At 38.8% G+C, this 17541-nt stretch overlaps 1 protein-coding gene across 10 annotated transcripts in view; it reads left to right on the plus strand.

The window, feature by feature from the left end:
• LOC106872191 (cyclin-dependent kinase 11B-like) overlaps window positions 1-14497 on the plus strand; it is a 72916-nt gene extending 58419 nt beyond the window's left edge. For all 10 annotated transcript variants that reach the window (XM_089357865.1, XM_089357862.1, XM_089357870.1 and 7 more), the window contains 9 exons: window positions 847-1095; window positions 3129-3250; window positions 4622-4727; window positions 5612-5733; window positions 6362-6469; window positions 9983-10099; window positions 12113-12261; window positions 12521-12710; window positions 14142-14497. In XM_089357865.1, coding sequence (XP_089213991.1) covers window positions 847-1095; window positions 3129-3250; window positions 4622-4727; window positions 5612-5733; window positions 6362-6469; window positions 9983-10099; window positions 12113-12261; window positions 12521-12710; window positions 14142-14243 — 1265 coding nt within the window. In that variant the 3' untranslated portion in view covers window positions 14244-14497. The remainder of the gene's footprint in view (window positions 1-846; window positions 1096-3128; window positions 3251-4621; window positions 4728-5611; window positions 5734-6361; window positions 6470-9982; window positions 10100-12112; window positions 12262-12520; window positions 12711-14141) is intronic.
• Window positions 14498-17541: the final 3044 nt, after the last annotated feature.

The following is a 17541-nucleotide window of genomic DNA, read 5'->3' on the forward strand; positions in this document are numbered from 1 at the left end:
CCCCACACGCACAGACCACCACTCCCCAAAATTTCGGGCCTAGAGTAGAAGAGAATATGTATTTATCCAATAGTGTTACACTGCTATATGTAGTGGCTATCTAAGCAATTAGTTTGTGGATGATTAATGGGTTGGATGTGTGCTGATGAAGGAGCAGAAACTCCCGAAATATGGCATATATGCCCATTACCCATTTTCCATTTTTTGCCAGTACCGTGTGACTGGCCCTCGATCCGGTGGCACGTAAAAGCACCCACAACACTCTCGGAGTGGTTGGTGTTAGGGAGGATATCCAGCTTTAGAAACTTTGCCAGATTAGATTGGAGCCTGGTGCAGCCATCTGGTTCACCAGTCCTCAGTCAAATCATCCAACCCATGCTAGCATGGAAAGCAGACGTTAAATGATGATGATGATGAATCTCATTGCTTGCATTTGGCATTTTGGATATGAAACGTTGCAACAAGAATCAATGCTGGCTATAATTCTTATGGAAAATCTGTAGAGATGACCTTAACATGTGATTTAATAGCACTGCTAACACAGTATTGGCTTATAAAAACGTTTAATGCACTTTATAGTATATTATGGTTATATAATGAAGTACCGTAGTGTATTTAGGAACATAGTACTCCTAGGACAGTGTGGAATGGTGTGCATTAATCTAGATCTGTTGGTAATTTTTCCTTGTTGCAAACTAAAACTTTGGTTTTTCTTGATAGTATTTCACATCTTTGGAGTCTTAGCCAAATGCATATCTGTTGGCAACAGCACTTCTACGTTCTATTTTTATTTCTATTTCTATTTATTTATTGTTTGTTTTTTTTTCTTCTTTTTCTTTTATGTAGATCCTAAGTCTAAATTTGATGACCACTCAGAAAATGAAAGTGGTACCGATTCAGTGCAGCCCTCTGAACATGAAGAAACACCTTTCAGGGAGGGAAGTCCACCTGCGTCCCCCATCGAGGATGACTCAGACCTGCCCCCCTATCTGCCGGCCATCCAGGGCTGTCGCAGTGTGGAGGAGTTTAACTGTCTGAATCGAATCGAGGAAGGTACCTATGGTGTGGTCTACAGAGCTAAAGACAAGAAATCTGGTAAAGCTTCTTTCAATTTCTGTCCTTGCTTCAAGTTCTGATGCTTACCTCACTAGTCTTTGCTTTTTGGTGGTATTCACATCTTAATTTAGTAATTGGCAAGTTCTTTGAATCACCGTCACCGTACATTCGTTTCTCCATGCTGGTGTGGGTTTAACTCTTTAGCATTCAGATTTCATTGCCTCACGGAGGCAATGGCAAATGACCGAGACCTTGGGCAATATGCTGTGCTTGCGAAGGAAGATCCATCAAGCTGAGTGAAATCCTAGTCGTGATAGATACTGGTGGCACATAAAAAGCACCCATTACCATCTTGGAGTGGTTGGTGTTAGGAAGGGCATCCAGCCTTAGAAACCATGCCAAACTAGGCTGGAATCTGATGCAGCCCCTCAGCTTGCCAGCCCTGGTCAAACTGTCCAACCCATACCAGCATGGACGACAGATGGTTGTTGTTGTTGATGGTGGTGATGATGATGATGATGAGGAGTTCTCTGTTGAGTGTAATGCTTATTTATTCACATTCGTTGAATTAATCCTGCTTTCTCTCATAGCTTTGAGATTCCAGTGATTTGATCGTTTATTTTTGGAATGACATTGTAGGGTAGGTGTGAGAGACCAGATTGCACCAGTTTGAACTTAAAACAGCTAGAATATTTGGGCTGGACATGGCCAGTTTAAGTGCTAAAGGGTTAACAAAACTTGTTGAGGCAGATTTTCTATGACTGGACACTCTTCCTGTTGCCAATCCTTACCTGTTACCCAAGTAAAGGATTTTCATTCCACTGATTCTAACACATCAGGAGTGACGAAACCAATGAAAGCTACTGGCTGTATGCTTATTGAAAATGTGATGGGCTTCCATTCAGTTTCTGGGTTACCAATTCACTCGCATGGAACCAATCAGTCAGCCTGAAGTAATAGGATAAGGCATTCGTCCTAGGTGCTGCACTTGTGATTGCAAAGAAATGCCTGCATGGTCAAGAAGCTTGCTTCCCAACTGTGTGGGTTTGGGGTTCAGCCCCACTGCACAGCACCTTGGGCATGTGTCTTCAATGGAAACCTGTTAAACAGGCATGGGTGTGTGGTTAAGAAGCTTGCTTTGCAACCCTGTGGTTTGGGGGTTCAGTTTCATTGCATGGCACCTAGGGCAAGTGTCTTCTACTATAGCCCCAGGCCAGCCAGTGCCTTGAGAGTGAATCTGATAGATGGAAACTGTGAGGAAGCTTGTCATGTATGTGTGTGTGTGTGTGTGTGGGTGTACAACTGTGGACTGACCAAAATCTTGTGAGTGGATTTGGTAGATGGAAACTGAAAGAAGCCTGTCATGTGTGTTTTTGTGGTCCTCATTATTATCATCATCATTTAATGTCTATATGACGTGTGTGTGTGTGTGTTCCCTTGTCTTGACATCTTGTGATGGATGTAAACAGGCATCACTATCATAGAAGCAGTGTTGCTCATTTCCAATCTTTCATCAAAGACATGTTTGGCTGTGGGTTACCTTGCCAGAAAACAGATAAAGGTTGGTGACTGGAAGAGCATTCAGCCGTAGAAAATCTGCCCCAGTGAATTCTGTTTGATTCATGTAGGCATAGAAAATTGAATGTTAATGATAATTGTTGTTACACTATTGTTTCAGATGAAGGTTAAACATTTACAAGAAACAAATTAACTGTGTTGTTTTTGATTTGAAGTAGTAGAAAAAAAATATCGCCTAACTGGCCTTCGTGCCGGTGGCACGTAAAAGCACCGGCTACACTCTCGGAGTGGTTGGCATTAGGAAGGGCATCCAGCTGTAGAAACTCTACCAAATCAGATTGGAGCCTGGTGTAACCATCTGGTTTCACCAGTCCTCAGTCAAATCGTCCAACCCATGCTAGCATGGAAAGCAGATGTTAAACGATGATGATGATGATGATGAACATTTTAGATTCATGTTATGTAATTATTGTTCATGGTTGATTGAAATATTCATTTGCATATATAAATATACACATGTATGTATAAATGTACTACATTTACGTTTTTTTTAGATGAAATTGTCGCTCTGAAAAGATTAAAGATGGAGAAAGAGAAAGAAGGCTTCCCTATAACATCTTTGAGAGAAATTAATACCTTATTGAAAGCTCAACACCCAAATATTGTCACAGTCAGAGTAAGTAACCAATAATCTACTAAGTTTCTTTTAGTCTTCTACTGGTTTCAGTAATTGGATTGTGGCTATGATCAAGCACCACCATGTAGATAGTGTATAGTTGGTCACATTAATCCCAGTAATTGTTTTATTAGTTGATATTTATTTGCTGTTTGCTAGTTTTAAATTTCATGGTGAAATATACCCAGTGCACTTTGGCCATATTGAGGACGTGACATCTTTCTAGGTGTTGTTGTCATGATGAAATGTACCCAGTACACTCTGTAAAGTGGTTGGTGTTAGCAAGTGCATCCAGCCATAGAAACCATTCAACTAATGGAACATACGAGTGAGGTGTGGTTCTCTAGTGCATCTAGGAGGGCAGGAACTCTGTATAAGGACTGGCTTGGATCTTGGTGCCCTGTCCTGTTACGCCAGCATGGAAATGTTATTGATGATGAAGAAGGTGGCTTCAGCTGCTGCTTTGTGCCTCATAGTAAATACTAATTTTGCCATCTGCCTACTTTACTTACCTATAAAAGTTAAGGTCTTGTTAGCTGTTAACTGCCATCTCTTAGTGAGTGTAATACTAAATGCTTATTTTTAAACTGAACTATCAACTTTCAAATTTATATCACTGAATGAACACAAAATTATTATGGTATTGAGAAAAATAAGACTGGCATCGGTGTTAGGTTTATGATCTTCGGGTTGTGGGTTTGATTCCAGTATAGGTCTGCATTTTGTCCCTGGGCAAGGCTCTGCATTTCACATTGTTTCCTCCAGTCAGTTGAAAATGAGTACCAGTGGCAGGTGGTAATAGTTAATTCTATGGTGGACTGGTGTCCCTTTCAAGGAGGAGTTTGTACTCTCAGTGGCTTAAATACCACTGAAACGGATAAGCTCTGAGGCAGTTATGAAAGGCTAAGAAGACCAAATGTCTAGGAAAACTGACAGAAAGGGTCTTGTTTCATCAAGACAATGCTCCAGGATACAAGACCTTGGTTTCAGTGACTGTTGTGCATAATTTTGGCTTTGAACTGGTTGATCATCTTCCCTGTTCTGATTTGGCCTTAACTGACTGTCATCTGTTTTCAAACATGAAAAAGCTCTTAACTGGGAACCAGTATCACAGTGATGGTGACATCATATCTGCTGGTGATGACCTTTTTTTGACCAACAGGACGAAAGCTTCTTCACCAATGGAATCCAAGCACTTGAGGCTTGAGATACACTTATAGTTATTTACTAAAGATTTCACTTAAAACACTGGCATAGCTGTGTGATTAAGAAATTTGCTCAGCAACCATTTGGTTTTGGGTTCAATTCTACTGTGCAACACCTTGCGCAAGCATCTATTAAAATTTGCATCTATTTTTTTAAACTCTACAGGAAATTGTTGTTGGTAGTAACATGGACAAGATCTACATAGTGATGGATTATGTGGAACATGATTTAAAAGGCCTTATGGAAACTATGAAACAACCATTCCTTGTTGGTGAGGATCACTTTTCTCTTTCATTCTTATTTTTACTCTAACTCCTTCTTGTCTTGTAGTTTTGCATTTACTGAATCACTCATATTCTACTGTTTTTCTTTGTAGTCACCATTAATGAGGTTTATATGTTGTTGCAAGTGGAGGGACAATAGCCCAGTGGTTAGGGCAGCGGACTCGCGGTTGTAGGATCACGGTTTCGATTCCCAGACTAGGTGTTGTAAGTGTTTATTGAGCGAAAACACCTAAAGCTCCACGAGGCTCCGACAGCGGATGGTGGCGAACCCTGCTGTACTCTTTCACCACAACTTTCTCTTACTCTTTCTTCCTGTTTCTGTTGTGCCTGTAATTCAAAGGGTCAGCCTTGTCACACTGTGTCACGCTGAATCTCCCCGAGAACTATGTTAAGGGTACACGTATCTGTGGAGTGCTCAGCCACTTACACGTTAATTTCATGAGCAGGCTGTTCCGTTGACCCTAAAAAGGATGAAAGGCCAAGTCATCGTCAGTGGAATTTGGGACAAAAATGTAAAGATGGACAAAATGCTGCTAGGCATTTTGCTTGGTGCAGAAATGATTCTTATTTCTTTACTGCCCACAAGGGTTAAAACACAGAGGGGACAAACAAGGACAGACAAAGGGATTAAGTCAATTACATCGACCCCAGTGCGTAACTGGTACTTATTTAATCGACCCTGAAAGGATGAAAGACAAAGTTGACCTCGGCGGAATTTGAACTCAGAACATAGCAAATGAAATACTGCTAAGCATTTTGCCCGGCGTGCTAACGTTTCTGCCAGCTCACTGCCTGACTAGAGACTTCGGTATTAGAATGAATTTTCTTTCATTATTATATTTGTTCTTAAGCAGTATTCTTCCATTTACAGGTGAAGTGAAAACACTGATGCTTCAGCTCCTCAAAGCTGTGGCTCACCTCCACGACAACTGGATATTACATCGAGATTTAAAGACATCAAACTTGTTACTGAGTCACAAAGGCATTCTCAAGGTTAGTGTTTAGTTATTTCCTATGTATTATGAAATACGGGTATATGGGGATGGAGTTGGTGTCTTAACTGTATGTTTTATCATTGCGTGGCACCTTGGGCTATTGCTTCAAGCTGACTAGCATCTTCTTAGCAGAATTGGTTGGCAGAAGTTGTATTGGGATTCTGCTGTACAGGCGTGGCTGTGTGGTAAGAAATTTGCTTTTCAACCACATGGTTTCAGGTTCAGTAACTCTGTATGGCATCTTGAGCAAGTTTCTTATGCTATAACCCCCATGTTGGCTGAATCCTTGTGAGTGGATTCGGTAGGGAGAAACTGAAAGGGGTCCATCATGTGTGTGTGTGTGTGTGTGTGTATTTCTGTCTCCTTGCATTGGCTTCCATGATGGTTGTAAACAAGTGTCACTGCCATACAAGCGGTGCCCTTCCTTTCCAATCTTCCATGAAAACATGCCCGATCACGAGAGAAATATCACCTTAATCGGAAACAGGTGAGAGTTGGCAATGGAATTAATTCTAACACTTTCTATCTTCTTGATACCAATTGTGATTAATGATTGCTTTAGAAATTGAAGGAAAAGTAGAATATTCATTGAAATGTTTCTTTTTTGTCTTTTACCCCCACCTAAGGTTGGCGATTTTGGTCTAGCCAGAGAATATGGATCCCCATTGAAGCATTATACACCAGTTGTAGTTACATTATGGTATAGAGCACCTGAGTTACTGCTAGGCACCAAGGTTAGTGGGTTTAGTTTTTATTTATTTATTTATTTTTTTAAACTTTTATCTTTTACTTGGTTTTTCTTTCAGACATGGGTCTGCAGTCATGCTGGAGCACTACCTTGAAGGGTTTAATTAAACAAATTGACCCCAGTACTTAGTTTTTTTTAAATATGAGAGTTTCTCTTTCGGCATGTACTGCAGTTAAGTTTGTTTTAACAGGACATCCATGTTTAAGTGAGAATAACTATTACCTTGCTCTCTCTCTCTGTATATATATATATATATATATATATATAGTTGAAAAAGATTAGAGATCTATACAAATCAAATTTTTATTTATAAAAGATGGAGGTAGAAATAGCCCAGAAGTAAGTCTAAGAGATTTCAATTTAAGAGGTAATTTAATGAAAAAATTCTTATATAAAGAAAATATTAACGGTTTCGATGAATCTCTTTGTATCAAATATCAGTAAAAATTTGAAGTAAAAACAGCTTATCTTCTGTCTGGGGGCCGAGAACATTTTTATTAAATTCCTTCTTAAATCGAAATGTCTTACTTCTATGCCATTTCCACCTCCATCTTTTATATAATATAATATATATATATATATATATATATATATATATACTGATATAGGGTGAAAATTAATCATTAACAACTAATAATTTCATCAAGTAGTTTGGAATGTTAAAAGAACCGTTATTGGTAAACTTATACAAAAATTTTATAATTATAAGCATAATTATAATTCAGGTTTATGCTTATAATTATAAAATTTTTGCATATATATATATATATATATATATATAGATATATAGATATATAGATATATATAGATATATAGATATATATATATACATGCATGCATTCATGCAGCTTCCTCACAGTTTCTGTTTATGAAATTCACTCAAGGCATTGGCCAGCCAGGGGCTATAGTAGAAGACACTTGCTCAAGGTGCTGCACAGTGGGTCTGAACCCCAAACCAAAGCTATGTGGTTGCAAAGCAAGCTTCTTAACCACACAACCATACCTGCACCCAAATTTTATTTTTATTTATGTATTTATTTATTTTTTGCAACATGGCTGCAGTTGTTCAGAAAACACGGATATTTGCTTGAATTATTAACAGAAATGTTTTTTAAATGGATAGCTTTCTTCATATTAACCCGTTTGAAACCAAGTTGGAGCAATATCTGGCTGTGAAGAATGTTATGAGCACACAAGCAGCAACAGATTTACTTTCCTTCTTGCTTTCTTTCTTTTTTCTCTTTTATTTATTTATTTATTTATCAGAGCATTCAGAAGTGGAATGTAAATTTATATATTTTATGAAAGCTCCATTATACATAAACCTCACCTATGTTGCGTCTCTAAGATGCAGTTGAACAAAATTAATTACATAAGTTAAGATATATGCTTCTACCACTACTACTGCCGCTCCTACATAATCTCTAGTTGTGCTTAGAGATAAAAAATTAAGCTTCACTGACCACTCAGAAGCACACAAACTGCTTCAGCATGATTGCAATCTGCTAATCAGCATGATTGCAATCTGCTAATCAGCATGAAAACTTAAAATATTTTCTTGTCTGTCTCAGTAAACATCACATGGAACCTGTTCTAAGCTTGAATAAACAAATCTGTGTTTTGGGGTATAAATCCAGAAAAAAGAAAACGAAGAGAAATGGGTTTTTTTAATTTTTTTTTTTTATATTTATCTGCTTGATTTCATTATTTTGATGTTTTCTGTTTTGTTATTTTGGAATTATTTACAGTATATGTGCCATTTTTTTTTTGTAATATATTTTTGTATACTACGAACCACTAATGATTTCGCCTTTCATTCTCTTTTTGGGAGTCGATAAAATAAGTACCAGTTGAATACTGGGGTTGATGTAATCGACTTACCATCTCTCCATGAAATTGCTGGCCTTGTGCCAAAATTTGAAACCAATATTATCATCATTTTTAATTTCCTTTTTCCCAAGCTTGCATTAGCTGGGCAGGATTTGTTGAAGCAGATTTTCTACAGTTGCTTGCCCTTCCCGGTGCCAAACTACTTGTTTCCAAATAAGCTAATGTTTCCCCCAAGAATGGAAATGCTTTTGTAAAGGATTGGAAATAAATTATATTACTTGTATGATAGTGATACTCATTAACAACTATCTTATGATGTCAAGATGAAGGGGCTCGAACACACCCATATGCCCCCACACAAACTCATACATACATCATCATTATCGTTTAACGTCCGCTTTCCATGCTAGCATGGGTTGGACGATTTGACTGAGGACTGGCGAACCACATGGCTACACCAGGCTCCAATCTGATCTGGCAGAGTTTCTACAGCTGGAAAGCACATGGCCTAGTGGTTAGGGTGTTGTACTCATGATCACAAGATCATGGTTTCAATTCTTGGATTGGATGATGTGTTATACTCTTGAGCAAAGCACTTCATTTTACATCATTCCAGTTCACTCAACTGTAAAAGAGTTACCCTGTGATGGAGTGGCTTCTTATTGAGGGAGACTGTTGTGATCTTGGTCACTTATGCACCATAGGCCAGCCTTCATAGCCAGTTGGGTGGCATCATTTGAAAGCTACAACACTGCAAGCAAGCACATTTATGGCCAGTGGTGTACGACAGCCTTCGATAGTCTTGTTGATACAGTGATACAGTATATGTATGATATGCAAGAGAGACAACTGCACTGGTATGGTCATTTGGTGCATATGAAGGAGGACAACTGTGTAAAGAAGTGCTGATCTCTAACTGTTGAGGGAACCTCTGGAAGGGGAAGACACAAGAAGAGGTTGACTTTGCCTTTCATCCTTTCAGGGTCAATAAATCGAATACCAGCAAAACACTGGGGTCTCCCCAAATTTCAGGCCTTATGCTTATAATAGAAAGTATTATTATTATTACCATCATCATCATCATCATTATTATTTAAGGTGGTGAGCTGGCAGAATTGTTAGCATGCTAGTTGAAATACTGCTAAGCATTTCATCCATCTTTACGTTCTGAGTTCAAATTCCACTGAGGTCAACTTTGCCTTTCATCCTTTCAGGGTTGATAAATTAAGAACTAGTGAAATTCTGGGGTCAATGTAATTGACTAGTCCCCTCCCAACAAACCCTCAGGCCTTGTGCCTATAGTAGAAAGAATTATTATTATTATTATTGTTCAGTAGTTTTATTTTTATAACGTGCTTTCACTTCACTACCGAGCGCAGCTCTGTGCGCCTTGGGTATGTGCTGTGGTTTGCTGTGGTGCTCTTATGTTTACTGTATTGAAAGTGTTTTGCGTAGAATGTGTGCAGTACCCAGTAGTGCAATTTTCTGTATGTTATATATATTTGTAAGTCCTGGTGTTTTTGTTATGTATTTGTCTGAATATTTTTTTATTATACCTAAGGCACCTACTATGATAGGAATTGTTTCTGTTTTTAGATTCCACATTCGAGTTATCTCTATTTCCAGGTCTTTGTATTTTGAAAATTATTATTATTATCATTATTTGCAGGAATACACAACATGCATTGATATGTGGTCAGTTGGATGTATTATGGCTGAATTTCTCACTATGAAGCCATTATGGCCAGGCAAATCTGAAGTTGACCAGCTAACCAGAGTTTTCAAGGTAAGTTGTTACGCTTTAAGGAAAATGAAAGAAAGAGAAAGATCTTATTCCTTCTCGTCCTTGCAATAGTTGCAGTGTTGTTCAGGACTGGACACCCACTGCAATGTTTATATGTTGGCAATTACAAGGTGGTATCAAAAAGTTCCAGGGCTAGTTATGTTCAATTAAAAAAATACCTTATTTCCCTTGGTTAGCGTCCGTTTTCCATGCTGGCATGGGTTGGATGGTTCGACTGAGGTCTGGGAAGCCAGGAGTCAGCACCAGGCCCCAATCTGATCTGGCAGTGTTTCTACAGCCGGATGCCCTTCCTAACGCCAACCACTCTGAGAGTGTAGTGGATGCTTTTTACTTTCCACCGGCTCAGGGGCCAGAGGAGCTGGCATTGACCGCAATCGAATGGTGCTTTTTATGTGCCACCGGCACAGAAGCCAGCCAAAGCGGCACTGGCATCGGCCACATTTGGATGGAGCTTTTTACATTCTACTGGCACAGGGCTCACAACTGCAGTTTCCATTTCATTTGATTTTGATGTTGCTGTTGCTGTTGATGTACTTGACTCACTACATCAACATCAATATCGTCTCCTTTGAAATAGTCACCTAACACAATACACCGGTCCCAGTGTTCCTGCCACTTTTGGAATCCAGCCTGAAAGTTGTTTTCCGTAAGCAAGTCGAGGGCCTTCTGTGATCCATTCTGCATTTCGACAACGATATTAAAATGATGACCTCTGAGCTGCCTTTTCTTCTCGGGGAAGAGATGGAAGTCTGCAGGTGCTACATCTTGTGAATAGGGTGGGTGCAGAAGTGATACCCTTCTTAATTTTGAAAATGCTGAAGAACCAAGTATAAATAATTTTGTCATAATTAAGTAGTGTTTGAAACATTAATCACTAAACCCTTTAGCATTCAGATTACTCTGTCAAGTGTAATGTTTATTCATTCACATTACTTTGAATTCATCTGGTATTATCTTGTGTCTTTGAGATATCGATAGTCTGGTTGTCTATTTTAGGAATGGTATTGTAGTGTTGGTATGAGAGGCCAGTTTGAACATAAGACCGGTAGAATGTCTCAGCCAGATATGGCTGGTTTAAACACTGAAAGATTAAAAATTTTGATGGAAGGTTTTAATTTAGATCACTTTAAAATGAGAAATTTGTTTCACAGAACCAGGGGTTGTCTCAGATATGAAAGGCGTTTAAGGAGCTTGCCCGAAAGAAAATTTGACTAGCTCATATACTCACACAGTGCTCTTATAAGACAAACTTAAACCTATCCTATCTATGCTGCCACTAATGTCCCATACCTAATATATTGTGCCCCAGGTAAGCAGTTTCTTTCCACGTGTATACATCATTGGCAATGCACATTTGCAGTATTATAGATGCAGTCTGCTGTAAGGTTTTTTTGCGCAGCTAAACTGGCCAGACATAGTTTACAGCTCCAGGGATTTGGAGAAATTAACACTCAGCCATAATTGTCTCTAATAAAGTGATGAAAGATTTTTAGATAAAGCATTAGTGGACGGTTATAAACTAACTACAGGTGCGGCTTGGTGCTTTTCTGGTCTTCCTGACTTGTAAAATTAGTGTTAACATATTCACTTTAATGCAGTTATCATGAAAAATCTAAATAGGAAAACTTATGTGGTGAAGGAAAATGCAGTTAGCTTAATGATTGTTTATCGTTTTATTCATTTTGGCAAAAATAAAAAAAATAGAAGATAAATCTGGACATATTTCAAACTTGTTAGAGTCTTCACCATTTTTATAGAAATGATGAGAGCATCACTAACTATATATACAATATTGTACATAAGTAGGTGTGTAAAGTTTGCATTTCAACTAGTACAGTGAGATCTGTACGACTGACCTCACAACTTTCTATGCTGGTAATGTCATGTATGCCTCATTTATGTCCCCATTTTCTCACTCTGGCAGATTCATTATTGCTAAAATACCATAATTTTGATGACTTTTGTTAATAAAAATACCTGACCTTTTTTTTTCAGGATTTGGGAACACCAAATGAAAAAATCTGGCCTGGTGTTAGTGAACTGCCTGTGTTTCGCAAAGTCAACTTTGGGGAATATACCTACAACAAGCTACGTGTACGTTTTGGATCCTACCTCACAGATTTGGGATTTGATCTCCTTAACAAGTACGTAGTTCTCTGCTTTTTTGTTATTAACTGTTCATATATGTGGTTCTACATGAATTATCTGGGTGCTTTGAATTCATCATCATCATAGTTTTACATTTTTTTTTTTTTTTCATGGCTCAGTGGTTAGAGTGTCGAGCTCACAATCATGAGGTAGTGAGTCTGATTCCTGGATCATGCTGTGTGTTGTGTTCTTTCGTGTTGCTCCAGTTCACTCTGTGTTTCTTATCTTAAATGTTTGCTGTGTCTTCCTTTCTAGATTTCTCACATTTGATCCTTCCAAAAGAATAACAGCCGAAGAAGCCAAATCTCATGAATATTTCAAGGAATCGCCAGCCCCTGTAAGTCCTTCGATGTTTCCGACATGGCCAGCTAAAAGTGAGCAACCACGCAAACATGGTAACTCTCCAAAACCGCCATCTGGTGGCAAGGCATATGCCAAGTTAATTGTAAGTGTTTTTTCATGAAGTTCGTTTCTTGGATTTCCATGTCAGTCTTAATGTATGCTCTAACTTTCACTTCTTACTAATGCAGTTATAAAACAACTTCCACAAACACTAGTTCTCAGGTTTTATTTATTAAGGCTTTATTAATACCATTCCCATGCTGTTTTCATGTAAAAAGCACCTGTGCTTGCGTTACATGAGAAGGCACCTGTGCTGGTGCTACATTAAAAACGCAACTGTTCTAATCAGTGTCAGTTTGTTTACATCCTCATAAACTGGAGGTTTTGTCAATTTGTTTGACAAATCTCATCAAGAAGGTGCCCCAGCATGGCCATAGTTCTGTGACTGATACCAGTAAAAGTTAAGTGATACTGGAGTAAATATCTTTGCAGAGTTGTTTGGGTGGTGTCGGATGAAACGCCTCACAGCATTTGCTCCAGATCTTTGCATTCTTAATCCCAGTCTCGTTGAGGTTAAACTTGCTTTTCATCAATGCAGGATGGTGGATTCACAGAATTCTTAGAGTCATTTAACAATGGAGTGCTTTACAATTTTCATCTTGGTTCTTTACATTCTGAGTTTCCTGAGATAAGTGTGGTGAAGTTGTCTGTATCTGGTCGACAAGATGTGTCTTGTAGAGGAACACACCCGAAGAAAGGCAATAGAAAACCACTTTTTACGCTTTCTTAAATATTACATGACAAAATCATTTGCCAAGGAAGTCAACACTGATTGTTTGCCAGCTTGGTGATGACAGAAAGATTCATTTTTGTTCCTCTAAATTCTGTGATTGAATCTGGCTCCAGTTAGCTTTATGCCTCATCTTTCTAGAATCAACAGAAACAAATTGCAGCTTAGTATATTGCCCCTACCCTCAAAATCTATGCATCTGTATTCTTCCCCCATCCTAAATGCTTGTAAGCTTTTGTACTGTCTCTGTGTTAAAAGAGTATGGCCTTGTACTGAAATAAGTAGACATTACTTTTTGATGGGTCTTGGCATGGCTGTGTGTTTAGGAAGTTTATTTTGCCTAATCACATAGTTCTGGGTTCAATCTCTCTGTGCAACACCTTGGACAATTATTTTCTATTTTAGTCTCAGGTTGATTTGAGCCATCTGAGTAAAATTAGCTGGACACATAAACTGTACAGAAACCTGTTCATTTGTTTATGTTTGATCTGCTTGTCATAGATTGATAGACCTAATCTGTCACCCTGTTTAACACAATCACCTGGCACTTGGGCAGGTGCCTTGAGTGGAGCCCATTCTATTACAGGCCTTCAGACTAGGGCTCTGACCTGACAATATTTTTAGTTTCTTTTCTGTGTGCTTCCTACTGAAAATAACCTATGAATTGCAGTTTTTTTTTATTCTTCACTTTCTCTCACAACTCTGCCATAAAAAAAAATATATTATTTTCTTTTCGTTTTGCAGGAAGAAGGCTGTGATGAGGCTGCAATTCCTGGAGGGTTCCACATGGCGACTGCGGCAAAAGGTGTATCAGCTGTTGGGCCTGGTTTCAGTCTCAAGTTCTAAATCTGCTAACTATTCTACGCATCTTCATGTTTCATTATTGCATTCACCAAACATGTTTCTGAGATACTTCTCAAAGACATCTTCATCTTTGTCCTTCTCGTCATCCATTCTTTGACCATCTTTTTTTTTTTTTTTTTTTGTATTCATCCATTCTCTTTATCCACTCTTATATTCACCATATTGGTTGAGTTTTCAACATTTGTATCATATTAAAGAATTATGAAAAATATTAAATAAATAATGGCATTTTGTAATCTTGTGTCTGTTTTTGATCTTTTTTATATATTAGCTTTGTTAAGCATGGCTGTACGGTGAAAAAGTTCACTTAATTGTGTTTTCAGGTTCAGTTCCTCTGTGTGGTACCTTGGGCACATGTCTTCTAGAGCCCTGGCCCAGCCAAAACCTTTATGAGAAGATTTGGTTGATGGAAACTGAAAGAAACCTGCTGCATATGTGTGATGTGATGACGCCATGTATAAAGCACTCAATACACTCTGTAAAGTGGTTGGTGTTAGGAAGGGCATCCAACCATAGAAACCAAGCTGAAACAGACTATGGAACCTGGTGTGGGCCCTAGTCTTGCCAGCTCTTGTCAAGCTGTACATTAAAAATGAACATTGAATGCTGATTATGATGATGTCAGTGGAGACGCAATGGCCCAGTGGTGAGGGCAGCGGACTCGCGGTCATAGGATCGCAGTTTCGATTCCCAGACCGGGCATTGTGAGTGTTTATTGAGCGAAAACACCTAAAGCTCCACGAGGCTCTGGCAGGGGATGGTGGCGAACCCTGCTGTACTCTTCCACCACAACTTTCTCTCACTCTTACTTCCTGTTTCCGTTGTGCCTGTAATTCAAAGGGTCAGCCTTGTCACTCTGTGTCACGCTGAATATCCCTGAGAACTCCGTTAAGGGTACACGTGTCTGTGGAGTGCTCAGCCACTTGCACATTAATTTCACGAGCAGGCTCTTTCGTTGATCGGATCAACTGGAACCCTCGACGTCGTAAGCGACGGAGTGCCAACAACAACAATGATGATGTCAATTTGCATTTCCTCTCATCTTCACATGTCTACTTTGGTTTGCAAGAAAATAGTCTCATTTTCTTGCAGTTCATTGCATAACCATGTTGGGGTTATTCATTGTTCAATATACTGGGAAATTATTACCTTGCTTGGAAGCAGTCGGAAGTTTATATCAGGAAGGGCATTCATTCGTAGAAAACTCTACCCCAGCTTACTCTGATTTGATCCATGTAATCATGGAAAAGTAGTGGAGGCGCGTGGCTTAGTGGTTAGGGTGTCAGCACCATGATCATAAGATTGTGGTTTCGATTCCTGGACCGGGCTTGACTACTGGTGTTCGTATGTTTACGTCCCCATAGCTTAGCGGTTCACCAAAAGATAGCGATAAAATAAGTACCAGGCTTAAACGTCAAAAATCTTAAGGGTCGATTCATTCGATTAAAAACTCTTCAAGACGGTGCCCGAGTATGGCCGCAGTCTAACGGTTGAAACAAGTAGGAGATAAAAGATACTGAGTGATAGGTGTTAGCAAGGGTGTCCAGCCGTGAAACAAAACCTGAACGTGGTGTATAAGATAGAGGTAGTTCTCCAACCTATCTAGGAGGGCTGAATAAAGAACTAACTCAAATGCTATGTAACCCGTCCAACCCATACCAGCATAGAAAACGAACGTAAAATGTTGATTATATAAAAGCAGACATACAGTTGTTCAATATATCAGTGGAATGTTCTTTTAGCTCAAGCATTCACTGAAAGTCTCCAGAAATAAAAAGGGAGTGGGGGCTTCCAATGAACCAGGTATCTCCCACAGATCGCTTTGGTTAAAAAACGTGAAGGCGCATGACTCAGTGGTTCGAGCATCAGGCTCACTATCATGAGGTAGCGAGTTCGATTCCAGGACTGGGCTGTATGTTGAGTTCTTGAGTTGTAAGATTTAATTTAATTTTGATAAATTAAATTAAATTTGGAATTTTTTCCCTAATATTATTATCATAATTATATATATATATGTGTATGTATGTATATCTGTGTGCGTGTATTGGCGGTGGCCCAGTATGGCCACAGCATTAGTGCTGAAACATATAAAAGAATATACATACGTACACACGCGCGTGTGTATATATGTATGTATGTATACACGTATACACATTTGTATGTATATATATTCGTGTGTGGTGTCACATTCCTAATTCCAGACAACTATGAAATGAAAAAATGTATCACGTTTAAATATTGTCTCTGGTGAAACAGGTAAGTTGAAAGACTGGTGAAAGTATATACCTGGATATATTACATATATATACATACTCGTATATGATGCTGATTGTATGCTTGTGTATGTATGTACGTACGTATGTATACACACACACGCACAGATATATATACACACATAAATACACATTTATGTGTAGAAACTAAAGGATGAGTAGACGTAACAATATAATTACGTATATATGATTTCCCTTATTTTTCTCAAGCCACTGGATTCAAATTATGAGATTAAGAGAAGCAATGTTTAAATAAAATGGTATAGGGAAATATCTTATGCATGTGTTCGTTTTTATGAAGGCATTCGAATGACTCACCTATATCGTATGGGATGCGAGAATAGCGTTTCGCTGATATCAAATGATGTGTTAGACACTTATCGTATGTAAATTCGTAGCACCAGTTCGCTGAAGCTGCTGGATTTGCTGTGTTTATTTATAGATTGGCTGCTTGTTTCTTTGGGATGAGTTCAGTGATGTAGACACCTGATGAGACCTCAATAAGGAGCGAAAATCGATTCGAGTTTAGCCGTTAGAAACGAATTCTTTCACGTTCTCTCTAAGCTTCTATATTTCTATGACGTTATGTGTGTGTGTGTGCGTGTGCGCGCGTATACTTGCTTGTCAAGAAGAAGGAGCTTCGCCATCGTGAGACCGATATTTTTAAGTGAAAAAACAAGACCAAGGAGGCAGTTCCAGAGGCTGGGCGTTCTAGAAGAGAACTGGGTATAGAGATTAATACCGGACCTGGTGGGATTAGACACAACAAGGGTGATGAGAAGAGAAAATATCAGTGGGCTGATAACAACGTGAATGAAGGTCACAAGAACCCGTCAGAACAGAGGGGAAACAGTCATTATGATAGTTGTAGAAAAAAATAGAGAGAAGAGACAGTGCGCCTGTGGTTCAAAGGTTGGAGCGCTTATGTGAGTGACTTTATCCCGGTTAGTTAGGTAGTTCTTTACTGGATGTAATATGTCTGTCTGTGAATACAACAAATCCAGCAG

Source organism: Octopus bimaculoides, chromosome 9 (assembly GCF_046866305.1).
Source record: "Octopus bimaculoides isolate indiv1 chromosome 9, ASM4686630v1, whole genome shotgun sequence".
NCBI classification, from domain to species: domain Eukaryota; kingdom Metazoa; phylum Mollusca; class Cephalopoda; order Octopoda; family Octopodidae; genus Octopus; species Octopus bimaculoides.